At 41.6% G+C, this 20,095-nt stretch overlaps 1 protein-coding gene across 1 annotated transcript in view; it reads right to left on the bottom strand.

Annotated features, from left to right (window-relative positions):
• The window catches only part of LOC104522169 (thrombospondin-4), a 35,459-nt gene extending 19,179 nt beyond the window's left edge, over nucleotides 1-16,280 (bottom strand). The window contains 7 exon segments of the mRNA XM_010164390.2: nucleotides 244-381; nucleotides 3,599-3,771; nucleotides 5,093-5,144; nucleotides 5,743-5,825; nucleotides 10,826-10,931; nucleotides 11,787-12,034; nucleotides 16,067-16,280. Coding sequence (XP_010162692.2) covers nucleotides 244-381; nucleotides 3,599-3,771; nucleotides 5,093-5,144; nucleotides 5,743-5,825; nucleotides 10,826-10,931; nucleotides 11,787-12,034; nucleotides 16,067-16,085 — 819 coding nt within the window. The 5' untranslated portion in view covers nucleotides 16,086-16,280.
• Between the last annotated feature and the right edge of the window lie 3,815 nt (nucleotides 16,281-20,095).

Below are 20,095 nucleotides of genomic sequence, written 5' to 3'. Positions count from 1 at the left end.
GGTACCTATGAAGATAATGATATTTTTTCTTGTCTCCATACTGGTCCTGAGTATTAGACTGTTAATACTCCCATTAAAGCCAAGCAAACACAACTCAGATCTTCCAACTGAAGCACACTGAGCTCTGCCTAACCGCACAAGACAATTATGGAATGACTGAAGTATAAATAAAACGTGATATAGATGCATCGATATAAACCAGCACCCTGCAACGGTGGTTGCTGCAGGGATGCTGCCACTCACCTGCTTATTGCTCTTGGCATAGCTGAGTCCTATCCCTTGCACAGTTTGTCCCGTATATCCTGGGGGACAAGTCTCGCATCGGAAACCTGGAGCAGTGTTCACACATCGCACTCCAGGGAAGCAAGGATTATAACGACACTGCAAAGAAAAAAATGAACCGAGCACATGCTCGTGCTTCAGTAACATCCAGACTCTGACTGTGCACAGACCACTCAGTCAAAGGCAATGCTACATGCAGTGTCTGTATGTCTGCTGTTCAGAGCTGCCGTACAGAGGATACAGTCTCTGCAGGTATTTCTGACCCCAGTAGGTCTTCAGCTATCTCTGTAATTTAAGTAATATTTGCAATCTTCCATTATAGCCTGTAGTTGATGCCCTAAGCTCTGATCCCCAATCCTTCCTTTTGCTCGGCAGGTTCAGCTCCCTCAGAGGCTGAGAGCCCCCTGGAAGCGTCCCGACCACAATATCAGGAAAGCCACATAACTCCAACCCACCAAATCGTCCTACAGTTGTGCTCTGTACACACAGAAGGGGCAGCAGCATTTTCTTTTATATTTGGGCAAATATCATAGCCAGAATTAACCCAAACATGGGCCAGATGAGCAGGGATGCATCAGTGGCACCCACACATTTCTAGGCTGGAGGCCCACATGCAACCCTCAGCACTTCTCTCAAAATACCACATGTCCACAGCATCACTCTTGGCCTGAAGGCGCCACTTGCTCCATTGCCTCATGTGGTTTTACAGAACAGCTGTGACCAATTTCACTGGTCTTGTGGTGCCAGTTTGTGAACCACATTCTGCATTGCTGCTTCTCCAACATCAACACTAGCTACTAAGTAATATTTGTAAGAGTCCCCAAAACATCAACATGCCAGCATAAAGACAACAATAAATGAGAAACATGAGAAAGCAATACAAAAGCATTAAAAATATCCATTTCCCCCCCTCCATCACTGACAGAAAAACATCCACAAGATGGAAATACAACATGCCAGAAGATAACCAACTACAACAAACATACAACTTGTAACCAAACACAGACAACAGGGAGTAAGAAATGGTAAGTTTAATATCAAAACATGTTTGATGGAAAGATTTGTTAGAGGTGGGTCCACAACTGCCATGAAAAAATTATTAGAAAACGCAAAACCCAGGACAGACATTTTGTCTCCTTATTTCCTGTGGATTTTTTATTGTCGGCAGCAGAGGGCACTCAAATTACACCGTACACAGAGCGGAGCAGCAGCTCCTAAGTCACAGGGCATCAGCGTATGAAAGTAATGTCTTCAAACTGGTAATGAATAAGGGAGCAGATTGCAGAGGTGCTAACAGCCTCAGAAAAGGTGATGGCAGCTTAGTGAGGAAGCTTCTAGATTTGTCTTTATCAGAATTTGTACATTAACTTCTTTTTAAATGCCTGTTATTAGGAAGTACAGGAATAGTTTATGTAGTAGAATGGTGCTCTCCCAGAAGAGATTCCTAAAGAGCTTTCAAAAGAATCAACCAAACAAACAAAAAATCCCCCAAACCCCCCTTACTTTCCTTCTTCATCTCAGCTAACTCAGGAAAACAAACATGACACATCTCGTCTTATCAGATAATGAAAAGCTATTGCTATTTATTATCTTTTATTCTTTCCTGTGCACTGTAAGTGAAAATCCAGCTGTTAAAGGAGTTATTTACTAGTGAACAAAAATGCACCAGATTAGGTGGCATTTTAGTTGCAGTGTCCCCATAAAGACCTCATATAAACAAGACTGTACCACTGTGACACTGTTTAGCAAAATTTCTTTGCTGTTTCTAATGTGAGATTAAGTCTGCCATGTGAAGTAATGGCAGGAACAAGAAGGCATGTCAATCTCCAATGGTAGAGCCTGACTGCTCACAGAAAGCCATGTTAGTGTCAGGCCACTGCAGACCTGTCTTGGTTTGTTTTCCCACCAGGGCTGACATGGGTAGAGTTGCTCCAACCCTGAAAATGGCAGGGATATTACTGCATTGCTCCGCCACAGTCAGGGATATGGCTCAGAAGGTGGAACCCATCTGTACTGGTGGGCTCCACCTGGGCTTGCTTGAATCTCTCACCATGATTGCCTGTGGCATGAAACTCACACCACAGCTGTCTCAGCTTCACCTCTTGCATTCACATTTCAGAGCTTCCCCTCCATTTTTTGCACCTTCTGTTGCAAGCCCGTGCCATATGAGGCAAAACAAAAGACATCACCTACACAACTCAGGAAACTGCCACACTCAACCCACTTTCCCTGGTGTTTTTCGCAGACAGATACAAGTTGGGCATATCGCATCCTCTCTGCTGATGGCCTACAGGAGGGAGTAAACCAAAAGAGCAGTCACAGCACATCTCCTGTTGGCTATGAAGGAGAAAAAAGGACTTGCTTTTGCTGTTCTACATCATTAGGCAGGTACATGGGTAGTACTGCGTTATCCACAGGCACAGTTAATGACCTAATTCTCCTGGTTCCCTGCTCTACTATACCCAGGTGCTCTTCCACAAAAATCACTAAAGAGCAATGGCAAAAATCATCACACAGAAGACATGCAGGGAAGCTGTAAGTGTTTTTTTTGTGTTCTGAGTGAGCATCATGTTCCAATTAACACAGGTTTTATTTAATCATTTAAGATATTGTAAATTTATTAACTCAGTCCTCTATACAAGCAAGCTCTGAATTTCTAACACATAGCACAAGAAAAAAAAAAACAAACAAACAGATTTAAGTCAACATTATCAGCTTTCAAGACAACCATAAAGAAGCAAAAGGAACAATAACAATAAGTGTTTATTTTCTTTCATAGACTTTCAAAGTAAGGCTGAAAACATGGCTCCAGTTTGGACTAAAGAGAAGACTTTGGTCTCCAAGGCTGGTTCAGGAGCACTTCAACTGAAACAAAGCCCATACTGACAAGAAGTGCTTCTGCAGTTCTGCCTATAACAGAAGCTACTGCATCTTCTTGTGGAACAGAAAGAACTACATCAAAAGCTTGTTTTGGTTGGGGGGGTTTTGCTGTTGTGTTATTGGTTGGGGTTTTTTTGGTTTTGTTTTTTTTCTTTCAAACATTAAACTCCTTTGAGCGACTTCTCAACTCACCAAGGTATTTCAAGTTTTCACACATATAACCTCCACAAAGTTGCAGCAACAGCAAAATAGGGAGGTAGAATCAAATTAGAATGAATTAATATTCACTGTGGAAGTAGTCAGCAAATGCTGAAAACAGCAAGCATCAGCAACCCATTGATATGTAATAAACAGTTGCTTTTTAGCTGTTTTTTTTTTTTTTTTTTTTTTTTTTTTTTTTTTTTTTTTAAAAATTCAGTGAAAGTCACTATTTTACCTCATCGATATCTGAGCAGGTAACTCCATTTCCCGTGAGCCCTTCAGGGCAGGGGCCGCACTGAAATCCCTCTGCTGTGTCCACACACCTGACTCCCCTGAAGCAGGAATTCACTTCGCATTTGGGTTTACTGCGCCTAGGAAGCTGAGTTGGAAAATTCACAGTTCCCAAACCTTTAGTGCAGAAAGAACAACAGTTTCAGCAATTGAAAGAAACATCCATCATGGCTTTCAGCTGGCAAGCACTCTGAAGAGATCCCCAAGATGCTGTGCAGCAGGGGTTTTGTGTTTCTGCACTGCATGGCTACCAGCTGTGCCGTGGCTGAAGAGACTTCATGGTGGGAATGGCCCAGCAGCTTGCTGCATCCCGACAGGGAAAATTAAGGCTATTTTATTAGGTCCACGTGCTTCTCCTAGCTACACATGGAAGCCCTCCTGCTAGGTTAGTCCCAGCTCAGATCTGCTGCTGGCCAGGGGAGGAACCTCTGAAAGCCACTAACCTCAGACAGCCCACGGGACAAGTGTGATGGTACAAGGCATTTCTCTGGCTAAATCAGCAACACTACTACTTCATAAGAAAAAGTGCCATGGTTTCACAAGAGCATATCTGACAGTGTCCAAATAAGAGGAATAAAGCAGCAGCTGGCAGCCCATGAAAATGCAGCAGGACATGCAAGTACACTGGCTTAGGTGCACAGAGGCCAGCTCTGGGGAAAAGAAAGGTTTTCTGAGACTCTGGCAGGTGCTGAACCTTGGTACTGATGCATGCAGGATTTAAAGACTTTGTCACTTACACATAAAGGTTAACTTGGCTGGAGCTCAATTTGAATTTTGATGAGGCTGACAGACTAGGAGAAGAAATCAACTAAAAGGCCTTTCACCCCACCCAAGGAGGGAGTATTTTTGTTTTTATACTGAGTGCATGTGTGTCCAACTGATTGTCAGTTGTGTAGGAGGGCCATGTAGTGGCATTTGGGAAAGTATTTCCTTCTTCCTCTTAGTGAAAAGATGGAAACCACCTTTTGGGTCTTACTGCTATTAACTAGTCACTGCCTACTCAGGATCAGATGACTTTCAGGTGGTTTGCATAGGATCTTCCTCAGACTAACACCAGCTAGAGCAGAACATGATTCCTCCCTTCTCCTTGTACTAAAATTGTTCATGAGATACCTGGCTGGCAATACCTCCCTCCCCAGGAATATATGGCATAGTTTTGTGGCAGAACAAGAACTGACAGTACAGAGTGAGTGGAACTGCTTGGTTTAGTGGGGGTTTATCTCCCAATAGGTGATTGTCAAGTCTATGGAAATGGAAAGCTCTTTATCTAATGAAAATATATTTTAAATTTGTGTCCAATACATCTAGAACTTTGAACACCGTATTTTTAAAAAAGTGCTTCTTAGAAACCATGTAAAGCTGATGCAATTAATACTAGTTTTAAAACAACTGTACATCTCATCTGGTTGCCTTTTACAGGCAATAAAGGAATACTTACCACATGCTTGGCACTCAGCTATGGTATTTCTCAGAAAAGTTGTTTCTTTGACCTTGAGGATATAGGAAAAAAACATTATTTGGATACAGGCATCTCCAGTTTGTACCTGGCTGGTAGAAGTACCATTATAATTTTTCCTCGAGATGCTACTCAAACCATGCAACATAGGTAATCTATCTTGAAATGACATGCTCTTTGTATTCCATAAAATTCAGGACAGTGATAACAGTTGTACTTCAGTTCAGCCTTCAACAACAGGACCTTTAAGCATTACATGCTTAACTAACGGTATACACTATCAGTAATTACATTTCTGACACTCACTAGCAAGTGAAACAAATGCAGTTTCAGTTCTGCGCAACAGACCTACCTCTATCTAACTGTAGGCTAGGATGGCTACTCTAGTCCTTTCCACTTAAGACACTAGATTTTTTGGATCAGAATAAGCAAGTCCCCTACAGCCTCACATTCAGCGATCCTCCACAGGGAGCACAGGGTACCAGGACCTATATGGTTATTTCTTCTCTACTGTGTTGTACCTCTGAGGCAATGAACTCTACATAGGAGTTTATTGCTTATGTGCATTCTACCCTGACTCTGTCAAAAGTGGCAAGCTTGGGATATTTCACATTGAAGCCTTTATACAGTACCTGTTGTCTCAGAAGGTCTTTCACATCTCCCAGTATTTGGTTCATCTGCATCATCTGACCCATCAGCTGCCTATTAAAATCACCTGCAGGGAAACGGCAATGAACAAGAGTGCACAATGCACATAACTCTCCTTCATTTACCATGATAATTTCTGAGATAGAAGATGGAAACACTGTGAAGAGCCAAGGAGGGCAGACATGAGTTACTTAAGCCCCCGTAGGAATCCTTAGAGCAAACACAGGATCTAGCTCCAACTTTCATACAGTGAACGTGCATGAACTCAAGGCTTTTCTGGACTGAACTGCACTGTACACCACAGAAACTGGCAAGGCAGAAACCACTTCACAGACAGAAAAGCAGTTTATGATTTTTCTACCATTATTTCAGTGTCAAGGCTCTCTAGTAAGACCTAAAAACACTGGCAATGAATGCCACCAGTGTTACTCCTTTCCACCAGGCCTGAGACCAGCAACCCGAAATGAAACCTTGGGACTTCAAGACCGGACTTCTGTGATAACCCATTTGGCACAGGAGGGCAAGGCAGGGGCATTAAGTATCTGTGCATACAATGGGAAGTCACTCTCCATAAGTGTCTTCCATGTCACCACAACTGATTCCTGCACACTTTTCAAAGTGAAGTTACCCAGCTTTCTGTGCAAGATGACTGTGCCGCTCCAACCATGCACTAAGAGTGCCTCCTCTGGCAAAACAGAGCTTTTAATGCCTGCCACAGTCGTTTGGCTTTTCTTCCAAAAGGCAGCTCATCACACCATACACAAGCTTCATGGTTGCCTTTGCTTCTGGGGCATGCAGAGTTTGCATGGACTCACAAAACATCTACTCAACACACTATGAACTCACACCAAAGCCAGTTCTCAATACCAAGGAACAAACTGAAGACCTCTAAGACAAGACCAAAAGTTACATCTGCAATGAACCATAGGGAAGGACCAGAACCAACCCAGATCTTCACATCTGTTAAATGAAACATGCATTTTGACCCAGTGACAGAGGAGAAGCAGAGAGCATGTTTAGCACAGTAGCTTGTAGTAGTTACTGTTTGTAGCTCAATTCTGAGTTTGTAGCTCTCTAGAGCACCTATTTGTTTACTTGTCTAAGTCTGTCTGTCAAAATAATTTTCACAAATATATGCTGTTTTACATTCTAAGTAGGCAGGATATTTTGATGTTATGCCCAATGGCTTAGGGAGGTTTATTCATGTGCTACTTTTGTGAGTATTGAAAGCTTACAAGAAGAACGCTTTTCTTAATGTTTACCTCATTGTTTTGTACTTCAAAGAATGTCTAACTGTTTCCAAACATTCTAGTGGGAATCCTCCAACTCCTCACATACTACACTTTCTTCATTTCTGATTTTCTTGCCAAAACACTGAATAAGTTTAAAGACTTGGGAACCACCTGTTCCAGAACCTGCCTCTGTTCTAGTCCCAATCTTGTCTTGTTTTTATTTGACAGGAAGACAGCAGGACTTAATATCATGGGTATTTCAGAATCCCATAGTGGAACCTGGCACAAAGGCTGTTGGGACAGATGCTGGGGTCTGTTCTGGTTTTGCTTGGTTTTTTAAAAACAAAGAATGGTTTGGGCATTATTGATTGAGATCCACAAAACTTCTCAAGATTTCAGATGCTGTTTGTTGGCTAGCATCTAAATAAAAAACAGATCTATTTAGATTAACTGTACAGTTAAGTTTTGCACACTATTAAAGTTTGAGGTGGACTAAATGCCAAGTCTAAAGCCAAGTCCTATGGTAGGCACCAACTGCAGCAAGAATGACCAGTGATCAGTGGTAAGAACTCAGAGATGCCTTTCAGGAAGCTGCTGGTCCACAGTGTTTTGTGGAGTGGCTTTTCCCAGGAGTGAGCAGGGTAAGCAAAAGGTACAGCCTGAATCCATACAGTTACTTAGTCCTACCACATAGTCTCTGTCATCCATACTCCACCTACTGAGGTAACTCCCCAGTTCGGCTAGTCCCTAGCTCTATACTCAGTCAGTAACAACTTGAGTAACAGAATGGCTTTCACACCAATAATTAAATTTAGAGACAGATCTGAAGAATTGCTGTCCAACAGGGAACTGAAGTCCCTTGACATGCTTATTCTCTGTAAGCCTGAGGTCATGTCAGGGGGCTACCCTGTCCTTTTCTTCCCAGGACCTTGCAGTATAGAAACATAGCATGGTTTGGGTTGGAAAAGACCTTTAAAGATTGTCTAGTCTAACGCCCTTGCCATGGCAGGGACATTTTTCAGTAGGTCAGGTTCCTCAAAGCCCCATCCAATCTGACTTTGAACACTTCCAGTGATGGGGCATCCACAGCTTCTCTGGGCAACATGTTCCAGTACAGGGCCCTGGATTTAAAGCAGGCAACCAGCTTCATTGCATAGGTAATTGGCCCAGGCAGGGCACACCAACAAACACTTGTTTGTGTAATTGCAGGCTACTGTGAAATGCTTCAGAGATACTTCTTCTAGCTGATTTGGGAGCAATACTGGCTCAAACACCCCACTAGCTCCCATGTGACAAAGTCGGAGTCCTGAAGTGTCATTCAAAGAAATAGAGGTTACTTGGTCAGAGATCCAGCCATGATTAAAGTATGGATGATGGCTGATAACAGAGCAGTTTCCTGTCAGGCTATAATCCTCCACCAAAAAAGGGGCATGTTGAATTACGAAAAGGCAGATAAAGCAAATAGAAGCAGATATCTCCTCAGACATCATTAATTTTTTGCCAGGAGACATTTTTGATTTTGCATTCAAAACTGACTGGACAGATTCATGGAAAGAAACATATATTGAGTACAAAACACAAAGACCCTACCTCTGAGTCCAGAGCTCTGTATACTATGAACTGCTGGAGGATAGGAAAGCATTCAAGGAAAACCACACTATAGCTCCACTCTCTTACACTCTTGCCCTTGGGTCTACTATATTGGCATACTGTATCTAACAGTATCTAGATTAAAATAATTTTTGTTTTGGTGCAACACAGCTATTTTTTTTAACACTGTCAGGTTCAAGTACCTACATGAACTAGACGACCTCCAAAGATCCCTTCTGACCCGAATGATTTTGTGATGACGATTACATGTAGCATACTAATCTCATCTACCACACCCAGTGCATCTTGCACTGTATTTTCCTACCCACACAGGAAGATCCAAATACATATGCTCAACCTCTGTCTGATCATCGTGTTCTTATCTGCACTGCTTAAGGGTCTCAGCCCCACAGACTGAACATGGAGAGAATGTTGCTGCCACAGCAGTGAGCAATGACTAGTCACACAGTCAGAGCTATGTGCAGTTATTCAGGTCCAAAGCTCTCCCAAGGATTTAATGCTTTTACTCAGATATGTATGGCTCACATCTCTATGTAGCTAAGCAGGAAAAAATTGTAGTTATCTGATATATTGCTTCTGTAAAAGGGCACCATGAAGCATACATAAAGCGCAAAGCAGCTGAGTTAATATTCCTGTTGGAACATTTGCAACTTTTCCTTTGGTGGTTTTGGCTATGTAGACTTTGAATATATTCATATGAGTTGTTTTATTATTATTATTAATATGATACTAATTCCACTTGAAGGTTATAAGCAACTGATTTTGAGAGGCTTAGCTAGGCAGAGGCAGCCAGGGAGAGACAATATCTCACTGTATTACTACCATTTGTATGATTAATGAGCAAAAAGTTGCAAGTCTACAACATGGAGACCTTGCTCACAGAGCTGTAAGTTTCTCCAGGAGGAAACACCGAATTACCCTTCCCTTCTATGTGCAAATGCCTATTCATTTAGGGAAAAAGAGAGACTTTTCATTATAAAACTCTGTATTTTTTGCCTAGGTGTATATATGTTAAGGAGCAAGAAAACAAAAGCACGTGCAACTGCGGATTTACATAGCTAAAAGGCAAAACAGATTCTGTTATCACTGCACACCACTGATGCCTACATTTGTGTAATGTACCCAGGATGCTCTCACAGCAAATTTGTGTATCTTGTGTACCTCTATTCTAATCAAAAGTAGCAATGCTGCAGGGCTGGGTTTGGCAGCGGGGTACAGGAAAAGTTGTGAGAGACAGAACTTCTCATGGATCCTGTTTCAAACCTCGAACTTATTTTTTTTTCCCCCCATTGTTGTCACATTCTCACATATTGCACATACAGCATGAACCCAGTCTTCTCCCTCACACCCACAGCAGAAAGACACATTGACAGGACTAGGAAGGGGTACAGATGGAGCAAATCTTAGCCCAGGTTTGCTATGGTTAGACAGCACCCTCACCCATCACAGGCGATTGCACCCAGTCCCTGTGGACCTGCAGGAATCCCCATAGCCTTACCTCCTTCCTTTCTTCCCATTCCCATCTCAGTCTCCACAATGCTCAGCACAGGCAGAAAAGGAATTAGTTTTGGAGCAGATCTCCAGTCCAGCAGGTGACAAAAGCCTTGGTTAACTTGCATCAAGACTAGTGGCTGCCTTGCAATGGCTTTTCCCACACACACCCACAGGCTCTGTAGCCGTAGCACCAAGACATTTTGCAGTCTCCCGTGTCCTCCTTCACACATTGTTCCTCCCTCTCCAGGACATGCCAGTGATTAACAAAAGATGAATACTGGCCATGTGGATAAGTACATTGATAGGTCTTGCTACTCTGTCTGTCTACCTGTTTTCATAAAGCCTGTAGCAGTGTATCACATTTAGGACTACTTAGTGTATGCAACTGTCTGCAATTTGAATACTTAAAATATTATTAAGCTGACACAAATAGATCATGATCACAAAAGTTCATCTTCCCAATTAGGCTGAAGACCTTCTTTTAATCATTACAAGCTCCTCCTTCGCTAGGACACTAAGTCAGTGCTTTATCACCAGCAAAAATGCCTATTTTCTCTTCAAATTGAGCTGTTTCTAAAAAAAATTACAGGAAATTATCATGGCTGGAATTCAGTCAAATAATTGTTATTATTTGTCCATAGAGCTTCACCACATTTTTTATATTCACCACATTAGCTTCTTTGCAGTGGTATCCTAAGGAACAATTTTAACACGTAGTTGCAAGCCTTACCAGCGTACTGAGGAACGGGTTCAATCTGTTGAAGAAAACAGTCCTGCAGGTTCCCCACTTGGGCAAGTGTTCCTCCAGTTACCAGCTTCAGCTCATCTAGTGTATCCTGGACTCACAAGAAAAACAGAGCTCACAATTCTGATACATCAATGGAAAAAATGTGAAATATCACATGAAGTAAATTAATTTTTGAGGGAGGTTGTCCATTTCCTTAGCATGCAGGACTTCTGTACTATTGCCTTCAGGACCACCCATCACCTTGTGAACTGTAATAAAATAAGCAGTCTTTTCTGGCCCTCTCCTCCAACAGGTTTACATTCATGTCAGGAATGTGAGCACCTTAGTAATTCTCCATATGAACAGGCTCATTTTCAAGTCTACAGTGAAACAAAGCAAGAGGGCAGCTTTGCACCTTCTAATGCTTATTTTGCATTAATGATGACGGAAGACGCTTGTGGAAGGTACTGTTTACTTCAGACTGCTGATATGGAGATGACAGGAAGCTATGCCAACCCCAGAGGAAGAAAAGCCACTGTAGTCAGATGGGGCTGGACTCACACTGTGTGAGTCCACCCCTTCTTTCGTCTTTTTAGTCCATGTGGCTTATCATGAAGAGGAAAGCCACATACACAGCCAAGGATTGCTCATACTGAACAGCTGTAAAAAGCTCACAAAGAGCTGCCCTTATTGCATCAGCTAAGTCCTTGCAAAAAGTCCAGTCCTCAAGAAACACCTCGTGAGGTGAGGGAGGCGGTAATTTTTAATCTTTTTTTTTTTTTTTTTTAATAAGCTAAAAAAAATGTGTTTGAAACATTTATTTTACAAGTTAATACTCGAGTGTTACTGAAGCACCATTGTACAGAGCTTGGCTGCTGCAAAGGTTGAAGTCTGGATTCAGTGATCCAGAGGACCCCTGGTGATCCCCCTAAGTGCTCAGCCTGCTCCCAGTTTTCCCACTCACCTGTGGCTTCTCCTCGAAAGTGCGCAACTCTATTGCCGCCGACTTCTGAGACAGTGCTGAAAATGCTTTTGGCAGGTCCTGAACGGCACCTACTTGCAGGCAGTCCAGATATAACTCTATTGTGCTCGATCTCTGCTGCAGGCCACTCAGCCACAAGATGACAGCATGAGGTTTACCATCAGCCAGCTGGATGTTGCTGAAGATCACTGAATTCAGCCTCCCATCGCCCTTCAGGTAGCGCAGCACCACTAGTACAAAGTACACAGGCCTATCAGAGGGTAGCAAGGCTGGTCAAGGAAGATTTTGTGGAAAACTGCTATTGCTCTGGTATTTTTCCACATCAGCTTTTGTAAATGCATCCCATATGCAGACATAAAAGATAATAATAAATGGGGCATTGACTCTCAGAGCAGGATTACCAGGACTCTTGCGTGACTCTCCATTTGTAAAGCATCGCTGCCTCACAGTGTTTTCCACTGCTTTGTCCAGGCCTCTCTAACTGGCTTAACCACTCTCACTTTACAGGGTATAACGTGCTAAAATACAAGTGATAAAGGCGGCACAGCCTGCAGTCAGCACTTCGGCTAGTCAGTATCTGATAAGTGCCAGAAATACTCTGTAGCAAAAACGTGTAACTAGGAAAATGAGTTTCAGTGATGCACACTGCATTCAGTGAAGCCGTCTGACAGTGTATCCAAATGCACCATTACGGATATCAAGGGAAGCATGATTCCAAGACAATAACCTACATTTCTCTGTAACAAATAGTAAACAACAACAAAACATAATGCAGAAAAGACGTATTCCACTCCTAAAGATGACTAAGCCCCTTCTCAACTCTTTTAAGGCATTAGAGAACAACCTACTTGATAATTCACACAACAAATTCTCATTTTATGAAGTAAAATACACCATCAAAAAACACAACAACAAACAAAAACTCTTATATGCTGTGTAATATGTAACAAAATCCCTTCCTGGCTCTCCAAATGCCTATCTGCAGAAGCAATATACTGACTGCATCTAGACAGCGTGTAACTACTCTACAATATTAGACAGATCTTGTTTCAAAGATCCCACTGGTCACCAGCCTGCACATCCCTTATTTCCTCATGATAACAGTTATGTGCATTGAGAAGTCAAGCTGCACAGACACTTGCACACGTGAACAGTTAAGTACTGGCTCTTGTGAACATCTGTTTGAAGTTCACAAAGGGCTGCTACTGTTGCATCAAGTGAGAGCTCACAAATACTGACCTTCAAAAAATACCTATATTAAACATGAGGTCAACTAAAAATTGGTATGTAGTGGAGGGGAAAACTCTTATTAGCTTCAGAGTTAATAACACTTACTGAATTCATCCCACTTCTATTCGTTTAACAAATTATCTTTCCACCTCTCCACTACTAAAGTACCCTCTGATGCTGTGATACCTCTGTTTGTCAGTGACATTCTGAGTTACCAGTTACATGTTCCCTATTATTTTTCTAATTGCTCGGTCTAATGATTAAAATAATCCAGATTTATACTAGCATGAATGGGGCAGGGTATATCTCCATCCTTAAAGTCAACACTAGGGCTAACGTCTCAGCAGCTGTGATCAATATCAGGAATGTTTCCATTGCTGTCTATGTCAAAACACTGTCAGAGCTCAGATTTCCACAAAGGTGCATGAGATCACCAGTAACTTGCTATAAGGTAGCTTTTTCTTGTCAAACTCAAAGATCTGGTAAGACAGAGTATGTTGCAGGCATTTTACTTATGTGAATATTATGCACGCTGACCGTACGAAAAGCAAGGTCTTTGGATCTGCGTCCTGCAATCAGAGTGACCAAATGTAGCAGCAGTAAGCTAGAGAAAGAAAGAGGAAATGGTGGCAGGGCCCAGAGCAAACCCTGCCAGAATAGTTTCAGGACAAGGAGCAGTTTGGCTTGGAAAGAGGATCAAGTATTCTTTCCTCAGCCAAAGCCAAATATCCATCTGGTAAACCAGAGTAGGCTTTTGAAGGGAAATTTTTCTGGACCACAGCCTCCACCTCCATAAGATTTAACTCATCCAAGTCCTGCATTATGTGTTTGCTGACAGGATATTCTACATTGACATTCATGAGAATAAGTGGCTCACCTGTATTGTTTAAGAAATAGATTTTCAGTGAAACTACTAATCCTGACAGTAAATAGAAACTGCTCCACAGAATCGTTAAGTTACATCACTTTTACACACTTACTGTTGTTTGTTCCGTAAAGGAGTAATTAAAAAACTGTAAGAAACCCATGGATACCATTTGCCCCTGAAAAGTACCTTGATCTAACCAAAATAAGTAGAGCAGTTACCCAGTAATTCAGATCTGTGCTTTAAAAATATTTAGGTGTTATGATCATTTTACTATCAGGTATACCACTACAAAACCTGAACATGAACAAACCATTTGGAAAACAGTTCTCAAATGTGGCATTTTAAAGGATAACTAAGGCCTGCTTTGGGCTACTTAGATCAGATTTGGGTGCATAAGTGGAAATGCCATGCAGAGAAAGCACTACACGCATATGCACCCTTCCAGGACTGTAGATATTTAGACCCTGCATTTTGCTAAGACACCTATGTTGGCTCACCACTTAAGTGATGAACTCCAGTCTTGAGAGGATCACAAACAGCCCCCACACTCCATACTTTCAGCTCAAGTGACAATCTCCTGGATGCAGTTTAACTTACTGTATGAAGTAGCCATATGGGACACTTGACACTTCCAGAGAAATCACACACGAAAACACTGCCTGCTACTCGCATACTGCCGTACGCCCTGAACAAGGTGCACTAAAGTAATAAGGAGGCAAGGAGACCTCCATGGAACAGCCTTGCTGCGAAAAGCCTCCCTCTGTTTGATCAGTCCTTTCACCAGGTAGGTTACAGATGTCCCCCATCTACTCAACACTGGTCACTGACAGGACAAGCTTCTTCATGCTGCCTATCTATATGCCACTGTCCTGTCACAGACACTTGTCAAATACAACACTAACACACTGAGGACAAAACCACAAGAAGTCATGTAACATTCCACCAGAAAGCCTCTTAAGTCTGTTAGTTAAAGCATATCACTAACCATCAGGCAACCATCTGATCAATGGAAAATCAAGAGAAGAGTATGTTCAAAATTGTATGTATATAGACATATTTGTGTGTATACATATGCATTCCTGTATATAACATTTACACACACAATTGTGTGCATGTGAGAGGGAAAGATGGAGTGTGTGTTATCTATCATTTATTTAGCAATTACATAAGTCAGTGTTAGGAATTGTATGATGTGACCACGCCTTACTCATCCCCAATACACACATAGCACAGAAGTTCTTATTCCCTGACCTCAGAAGGATTTTGGCAGACCTGATTAAAATATCAACCTTCCATCTAACTCATTCTCCTGTATTTCCCAAGTAAAGGGTGTGCTTTTCTTCAGCATATAGAATAATTTCCCTATGTATAAACTGAAATTTCTCAGTATATTGGACTCAGCTTCCCAATCACAACATTTGCAGCAACAAATTATCACAGTAGTGGTGAAGCCAATGGAGCAACAATAATTTACATCACTCCACAATTTTTCACTGAACATTAAAATTGCAATATATACTAGATTTGGTCCAGGGAGCCACTAAAGCTCTCAATTTCTAGAAGTCTACTGAAGTTCTTACTCTGACTTCTGATCACCTAATTTCAATAAACAGAGAACAAACACTTTAATTCACCCAAAAGATCCTGTAAGTGCTTGGAATGTTTGTCTTGCATAGTCACATCTAAGCTCCAGGGTCAGCAGAAAAAGAACTTGCCTTTCATATGCATGAGGCAGCATGTGCATGTTTCCCTCACATTCCTGAGTAACAAGAACCAGTGATTGACCTAAGGGAAAGAAGAAAAAGAAAAGGAAAAAAAAAAAAAAAAGAAAAAAAATTGACTCCTTTCCCCTTCTCCATTTTTTCCTCCTTTCTCAGCACTGCTTAGAGCAAGTGCTATGGCAGAGTGGAGATATCAGCTGACTGTCAGGTCAGCTTTCCCTGGCCAGGAGAGAGCAGCATCCAGTGAGAGGAATGAAAGAGAAGGGGAGTGAGAGGGAATGTAACCAACACTTTTATCTTGTGAGCAGGGGCCTAAGGTGACAGCATGCAATAAGAATGACTCAAGTACAAACGTTAATCACATATTTTAAACATCCACTTGTAACACACCAATAACTATGGATCCAACACTAGTTTTCCCCTACATACTCCAAACAACTCACCTTTATTCATCCGTCCCATTACTGTAAATTCAAAATACTTGCTGTTGTCAGCTGATGAATACAGTCCAAATATGGTGGCTGTGCTCTTTGTCTGCAGTTTGAATGTTGAGAGCAAGTACACTTCATTCAGTGTAGGATCCCCAAGTGTTTGTTGTAAAAAGTTTGTCTCCACTCTCTTGTTGGAATACGGAAGAAGATCAAAAACTGAAAAATAAGCAAGTTTCAACAGCAATTTAAATTAATAATGACCAGTCCGAGGCCTCCCACTGGAGATTGTACACTCTTCGCTACTGCCATATGGATACTTGAAAATGAACTCAAGTTGTCCTACCTAAAATAAATCATCTGAAAACAAAAATGAACAATATGAACATCATCTGGCATTGGCAGGGACATCTTAAGCAACCTGATCTAGTGAAAGATATCCCTTGTCCATGGCATGGGTGTTGGACTAGATGGTCTTTAAAGGCCCCTTCCAACCAAATCTATTCTGTGATTCTATCAAAATATCAAAACCAAACAAATTTTGTTGCAACTGAGCATCTTTTAGCAACTTTTTTTAAAAAGGAATTATTGGTAAGTTACTAACATGTTTGAGGTGCTCAAATATTTTCATGTAGATCTCCCAAATTCTATTCTGAGGATGCACCTCAACAGAAAGCTTTTTAACATATTTCTGCTTTTATAAATTCAGATGCTTGTGTTCATGTTTCAATTAGACTGAGGATCCAGCATCAAAATTTTCAGACAGATTTTCAGTGTACTTATCGTAAGAACCATTCAGATGGAACTTGCAGGGCACTGATTAAAATGCTAAAAAGCCAGGTAAGCAATATGATGTTCATAACCTCCTTCTCACTTCATTGACTTCTCAGAAGATATATTACATAAATAAGATTCATCTTTCCCTTCTGGCACAGATAACAAAGAAAGACAGGCCTGACAAAAAAATAACCCTGAAGGCATAGCGAAAGCTGTTTCAAATTTTTCTTTTAGTTTTTGCACAATGTATCAACAAAGAGTCTAACATTATACTCGTACGTATGTCAGCTACCCTCCTTATGGCTCTGAATCAACAAACGGGTTTTAAATCCATTATGTCTCCAAACTCAACAAACTATTCCACTAGGTTTCTTGATAATCTGCTATTTCAACCCACTGCTAGTAAAGCTGAATATATATTATACCCTTCCAATAAAGTCTGATGAATGACTATGCACAAATGTTATTTAACATAAGGTCATGTTTAGCCATTGTATACCACTGCTACTCCCTAGGCCTATCATAGCTAGGCCATACTTTTCTCCCACTCCGGCACAATACTGTAGAGCTGCCACTGGAGAAGAGCCCTAACACCAGACAGATGGCAAAGGCCTGTGACAGCACACTGCACCTTACTTTGATTCAAGCCCATGGTTGTACCATTAAGTTTAGTTTTCCAGGCCAAAAAAAGGTGGACCTCTGCACATGAGTGTCTTCTACCCAGCACAACCTTAAAGCTGTCGTTGTTGACCAAGGAGATGGGGCCATCTTACTGATCCAGTGTGTCCATATGCTACAAGGCAGGGGAGACTGAAGAGGGCTCAGAGACAATCACATGGGCACACAGACCCACCCACTGCCACGTGGGAAAGCCTCTTCCTTTATATTAGAGCCTGGGTTCGTGCCACTTCCATTGCTCATTCTAGAGCATCCATTCATCTAGACACTAACGTCATTTCCAAAAAAGAGAAATGAAGAGATTTTTCCTTTCATCTCATGAAACTATTGAAATACAGATCATCACTTAAGTCTATATTTGTATTGGTCCAAGGATCCTATGACTCTACTGAGAGTAGAGCTTTCTGGACACAATACAAAAAGAATCAGGCCCTTCATTTGCATGCAATCATAATGCTGTTGTCAAACAACAAGGAAACACATATCTGAGATGGACCTGGTCAAAAGACTTCTCTGTCCCTCAGTTCAGATTTACAGCATCCCAGAACAAGCACCGCTCCCACTTGAAACCAGGGACCCAGACCACAGAGGCAAAAGGTTGGGTATTTAATCACATTGAGCGCACAAAGAGCAAAGCAACTGCCCGAGTAAGAGACTGAAATGCAGCTCACCACTCGATACAACAGCATTTTGCAGGTAATAGTAATTCATAAAATACAGCTGTGTCTTCTCAGGAAGAGCACCACAATACAGTACTTAAGTCTCTGACAGCACAAAATATAGCTATACATTTTGTCCAGTCTTTCTAAGTCTATTGGATGATTTTATATCAATTCCTACGAGACTAATAGATCTCTACTAGAGTCAAATACTTAAAAATACAGGGGGAATATTTTAAAAGTAATGACTAAACACTAGCAAATGACTGTCTAACTTTGCAGAAGACATTTATTGAAATTTTTTAAATGTTTATTTAAATGAATGCTCAAATTGTTTTAGAAGTTGCATTCTATAAAGCACATTACCTCAACTGGAGCCTTTGGCACCATGTTATCAAACCCTCTCCTGGGATATGTTCAATGACCAGAGTGTAGATCCATCCTTTACTGTAAATTACACATGTGCTAGCAGAAGTGGCTAGTAAAAAAAACCAATGGGATTACAGAAACTCATTTAACATCATTAATAGAGTTGGCAGAGACCTTACAGACACAATTGCTTGTTTGGAAGGAACAAGAAAAAAAGATCCACAAGGATTTCAAATTTCATTTTTATAAAAATCTCATCTTTTTGCTCCTCTCCCTGGAAAGGCAGGCATGAAAACAAATGGACAGAAAAGGACTGCCAAACCTGAAGCAGCTGGTTTCAATCTGTAGAGTGAGAGTGAGGACTGGGGCATGCCTTTGAGCATAAGCACACATACCCACCAGGCTAAACCAAGCCCATTTGTGAGAGGGAGAAGGAATTATCTCCCCCACCTGCTTTCTATGGTTTTTAGAAGGGAGCTGCTCCCCCTCCTATGAAAAGGCCAACAAGGGATCAGCTGCACCTTGAGATAGTGGCAAAGCACTCTTTGTGGATCTGCCCACAAACATCAAGGCTAGCTTTTTAGACAGGAGCTAAAAGACACTATGGCAAGCTGTAAGAGGAGGAAGAATAGAGAAAAGAAATTAGTGACACAGGAGAGGATGGAGCTCAAAATAAAAGATTCTTTATTTCCCTTAATTCAGCTATGACATCACACCAGCTTTTTGAGACCCTCCAACGTTATTTTCCCATCACAGCTAACTATAATGACCGCAAATATAAACACCGCTCCACTGCTATTCAGCACTTTCAAGATAATTAATGATGGCTTAGACACCTGGAGTGAAACCCTAACCCCACTGCAATGATTTCTGGCTGACTGTAAGAAGGTGAAAATCTCACGGGTCGAGAGCGGAGTTTTTCACTGGCCACTGTCCCTATCAAGTTAGGGACCTGCTTCTATTTTTTAAAATATGGCAATACCCTACTTCTCAATATTAGAATTTTCTGAAGTGTTTTTACATTAAGAAGGACTTTAATAAAGGCTTTTGGAAATGCAGCTAAATTAATATGATTGTCTTTTAGATCTGTTTCACTTAACTAAGGAATAACAGATTAAAATGTCAAATATCATTTTGTAAGACAATGCAGGGGGTTAAAAATGCAGAGAGAGCTGTGAGCAGCTTTAAGGCTCCTAGAGTGGCCCCAAGTTAACTAACTGCTGTACTCAGTAGCTGAACTGGTTCCAGTCACAAGCTGCTACTGCAGAGCGGTACCATTCGCTATATGCGGGCTCTAAAACAAGGCGGCTCCCGACGTAGTACGTGCATAACGTTAAGAAAGTGATCGTGGGTTTAGAAGGTACCTGGTTTCCTATGCACTTTACGCAGCAGACTTTTCCCGACGAGTTTTCATAGCTCAGAGATTCACTTCTCATTTATGAGAACGCGCCTTTATGAAAAAGCGCTCTTCAGACGTTCAACACACCTGCTAGCACCCCTACAACCCCAGACCATTTCGGCTAATTTCGGGAGGGCAGCTGATGGAGCGGCTACCCCGCCA

This window comes from Antrostomus carolinensis, unplaced genomic scaffold, assembly GCF_000700745.2.
Source record: "Antrostomus carolinensis isolate BGI_N321 unplaced genomic scaffold, ASM70074v2 scaffold4653, whole genome shotgun sequence".
Classification (NCBI taxonomy): domain Eukaryota; kingdom Metazoa; phylum Chordata; class Aves; order Caprimulgiformes; family Caprimulgidae; genus Antrostomus; species Antrostomus carolinensis.
The sequence above is the reverse complement of the archived record's forward strand: the minus strand, read 5'-3'. Positions and strand labels throughout refer to the sequence as shown.